Source organism: Bactrocera latifrons, unplaced genomic scaffold (genome assembly GCF_001853355.1).
Source record: "Bactrocera latifrons isolate USDA-ARS-PBARC rearing strain unplaced genomic scaffold, ASM185335v1 scaffold_2, whole genome shotgun sequence".
In the NCBI taxonomy this organism is placed as follows: domain Eukaryota; kingdom Metazoa; phylum Arthropoda; class Insecta; order Diptera; family Tephritidae; genus Bactrocera; species Bactrocera latifrons.
The window spans coordinates 2,084,634-2,088,681 of NW_017535518.1; the positions used below are offsets into that span (position 1 = coordinate 2,084,634).

Genomic DNA, 4,048 nt, shown 5'->3' on the forward strand with positions numbered 1-4,048 from the left:
AAAAAAAAAAAAAAAAAAAAAAAAAAAAAAAAAAAAAAAAAAAAAAAAAAAAAAAAAAAAAAAAACCAGCACACAATGGCTACAACAAATAGTTTATCAATGTCAGAATTTAAGATATTTAACACAACAATTTCCATTTTCGTTTTCACTATACGAAAATTATTTCCAGCATTGAAATGAGTCAAATATTTACACGCACGCACACGCGAGAGCGTATGCATTTATGCGCTATATGTGTATATGAGAGTGTGTTTGCGTAATGTAGTATTGAAATAACGAAGCATGCAAAGTATTGCTAAAGCAATGCAGTGAATAAAGTTGTTGTGAGGAAAAAATTCAACTGACGAATTGAATAAAATCAAGGGAATTGCTCGAGCATTTCAGCATAAACAAATTACGCAGATAACAAATACAAATGCATGTCGAACTGTCTGTCTATGTATGCGTATAATTAAATGGCGAACACATGAAAGCGCACACATACATACGCACGCTCTCGAATGTATGCAAATAAATCAGGATAAGTTTAAGAAAAAGCAATTTACATAGCAATAAAATGAAATAAATTTTAAATTGCAATTTCAAGTTTAATTCATTGCCGAAAAGAAAATGCAGCTGCACTTACGAGCGTCAACATTAGCACACTCACACAAATACACTTATACATACATATGTGTGATGCTTAATACATACAAATATAGTGAGTGTTTAAATGCAAACCTTGAGTGGTATGGCCCAGACGTAGTGCGCTATCCAGAAGAATGACATCACATTCAGCGCATCCTCCGACATCAGATTGGTGATGGCGCCCACATCGCTTAAGCCTAATGGAGGAATTTTCATTTTTATGCATTTAAAATTAATATTTTAACTAAGAGCTAATTGAAATAAGCAATTGTCATGCATATTTTATTAATTTATGCACTTAAATGGCAACAGTTATTAACTTCAATTAGTTAGAAGTGTATGAGTGGGTAAAATATGTTGTGTAGATATGTAGAAACTGAGGCCTACGGTGCAATGAAATTTCTTAAGTGATGATTTTGCTGTTTTGGGAACCCTAACTGACACTTTTTATAAGATTATGGGTGCTGAGAATCTAAAACTTTTGGTTATATCACGTTCCCAAAATATTTTTGTGTCGAAATCGCGAATCAGAGTCCCTATGTAGCTCAAATACTAAGCGAATCACAAAGTTCATGATATTTTTGTTCCGAAAATTTGAATCATGTTCTCTGTATATCCCTAAAGCTCGGAGAATCATAAATTGTTTCAGTTTCTAAAGTGTCTACAGCGAAATATGAAAATTTCGGAAAAATTCCAATTTATTTCTCTACATAGTCTCGTTCTAGCTCTACACACTGTCCCAATTAAAATAGTAAAATCGAAAAAGGCTTGAGAGATATTCATATCATGCGTCCCTAAGCCCATCAAAAACCATGCAAATAATAAATTCCATGAAATAAATAGGAATACGGACTGACGTAAGTCTACTAATGAAAATCGAAAATTTTAGAGAAATAATTATTTATTACTCAACATAGTCTCCTATTAGCACTTGACTCAGCCTAACTCTTTAAATGATCTGAAAAATGCAATTTGGAGATCTATCTTCTTTAACTTAAATATCTTCCAAAAAACTCACACAGAGCCATATCTCTGTGGATCATATTTCCAGCCAATAGAGCAGTTTTTGACTTCTTCGGAGAGGGTTCTCCGGTCGAAGTCCATTCTTTAAATTATTCCTTTTCCTGTGATATATACCAGGATATCTATGTTTGGTTGATAATCACAAAACGAGCCAGAAACTTCCCCTAGTTTATTTTACGTATTGCCAAAGACAGTGAAGAAGTCTTACTATCTTGATTGCTTAACAGAGCAACCTGACCCAACGCCAGCAGTGTCAACTACTTTCTCATGCCATTATTTCACGAAGAATATGACCCCCACGATCTTTTAAGTTGCTTACTGTCTGACACAATTTTAACATGCGGTCGCAGTAAGAGTGAAGAGTCGAATGTTGGTTGCTAATCGGCCCAATAATTTGGCATAGTAGAGCTCTGTGACCATTTCACTCTTCTCGAAGTAATCAATCTTGATCGTGCCTTTTGGTTCTCAGAAAAGAGACCGTCACTTTCCCTTCGATAGGACAATCTTTGCCTTCTACGGAGCAGATTCGTCGGCTAAAGATTCCACTGTTTCGACTATTTCCTGATCTCTAGTGTCTATCACTGGATCCATTTTTCGTCGACGGTTACAACTCTCTCTGTAATTTCCCACCAGTTTAGTCGGCAGTCTGAGGACTGTATGTCTACGGACGTGTGATCACAATGAAACTCGTTTGGCTGAAATTTAAGCGGTAGCCGTCTACAAAAATATACAAGGTAGTGGTATCTCTTGCGATAGTTGCGTCATAAGGCGGTGAGGCTAAGTATTTTTCGGTGTCCTCAATATCGAAGCGGATTATTATAATAGTGGACCAAAGGCATAGCAAAAATAGTTTTTTCTTTTGTATAAAACTTGGCTAAGTAATAAAAGCCTAGCAGTTTTTCAAATCCCTAAAGAATATTTACAAACATTAATATGTCTTCGTGAGGATTTTCTTGTTTGTAAATACTTTTTTCTTTTCCCTCAACCTTTCTCGAGTGTTTTATTCTAAAATACTGCAAGAATTTGAAGATTTCATATTTTCGACAATTTGATTACGGTCGCTTTCTTCAACCCACTCCTCCCAAAACTTACCGCTGGCATCCGCTGCCTTTGTCGCACCATTCTTCGCATTGTCCGCAGCAACATCAGCTTTACCACCTGCTCTACCTTCCTCCGCAGCCGCAGTATTAACAGCTCCATTAGCATGCGTTTTCAAATATTTTCCTTTCGTGACATCAATACCACCACCCGCCGCACATGCTTCATTATAACCGACACCACCGCTGCCGGCAGCTGATTGTCCAACACTTGAATTGAGCAGTAATGTTTTGCGATAGATTAAACCCTGCAGCGACGTCTTTATACGTATGCCTGTCATGTTGAGTACATGTGTCGAAGCTTGTGAGAATGCGCCCTGCGCCAAAGCGGCCAACAACACCAGCCAGGCGATAGCCCAACCGTTCGACACTAAATCTAGCCAATTCGGATAGTAAATTTGCACTTCAGCGTCATTGTAATCGATGCCGGCATTCAACATTTGATTGTTATCATCTGTGCTGGTACTGGTGTTGATTATGCTGCTGAGGCCAACACTCAGCGCACGGCTGGGCTCAGTTATCATTGCGGCCTCTGCTGACGGGCCGTTGATGTAATGCATATTGTAATTGTTGTTGCCATTACCATTACCACCAGTGCCATTCGTGCTATATGTATTTGTGGTGGTTAACGCTGACGCCAAGGCATTTGATATCCAATTTGTTGCTGCCGCTTGCAGTCTAATTCGACTGCTGTCATGGAAATTGCCAAATCTGCTGCTGCTACTACTATTACTAGTGTTGTTTCTGTGGTCACTATAGAGATTTTGAATTCCCCCTGGCGTAATTGATCTATTTCTAACAATTTCACTACTATCATAGCTGTGGTTACCCACACCCGACCTCAATGCCCGCCCCGGTGTGTATGGACTGTCATTGATAGTGGTATTTGGATTGTTGGCGCCGCTGTTGTTGTTGTTATTAGAGTGCAACCAGCTCGCGTAAGTCGTGCTGTACATGCTTTCGATATATTGCACAATTTGCTGTATGGCAAGTGGGCCAATCAAGGCGCATAAATCACCACAGAGCTTTAACAGACCGCCCAATGTAAACATGCGCCAGCTGCTGCGCAAATAGCAAAGCCACAGCGACGGCGGGCGATCGCCATTTTTCTGCAAATAAAGTGAGTGGCGTGATGAAAACAAAATATTTTTTATGGCTTTTCAATAATGTAGAAAAAATAATTAAAAATAGAAATTATAGACAATAGTATAGTTAGGTAAATGGAAATAATTAAAGAAATTAAAATTAAATTCACATAAATAAAAATTAAATTAATTAAAAACATAATTAGCTGTAGAAAA

At 37.8% G+C, this 4,048-nt stretch overlaps 1 protein-coding gene across 3 annotated transcripts in view; it reads right to left on the minus strand.

The window, feature by feature from the left end:
* LOC108967898 (ATP-binding cassette sub-family C member Sur) overlaps positions 1-4,048 on the minus strand; it is a 55,614-nt gene that overhangs the window by 35,577 nt on the left and 15,989 nt on the right. For all 3 annotated transcript variants that reach the window (XM_018931569.1, XM_018931567.1, XM_018931570.1), the window contains exons 5-6: positions 2,743-3,856; positions 721-824 (exon numbers count right to left, since the gene is read on the minus strand). In XM_018931569.1, the coding sequence (XP_018787114.1) occupies positions 721-824; positions 2,743-3,856 (1,218 nt within the window). The remainder of the gene's footprint in view (positions 1-720; positions 825-2,742; positions 3,857-4,048) is intronic.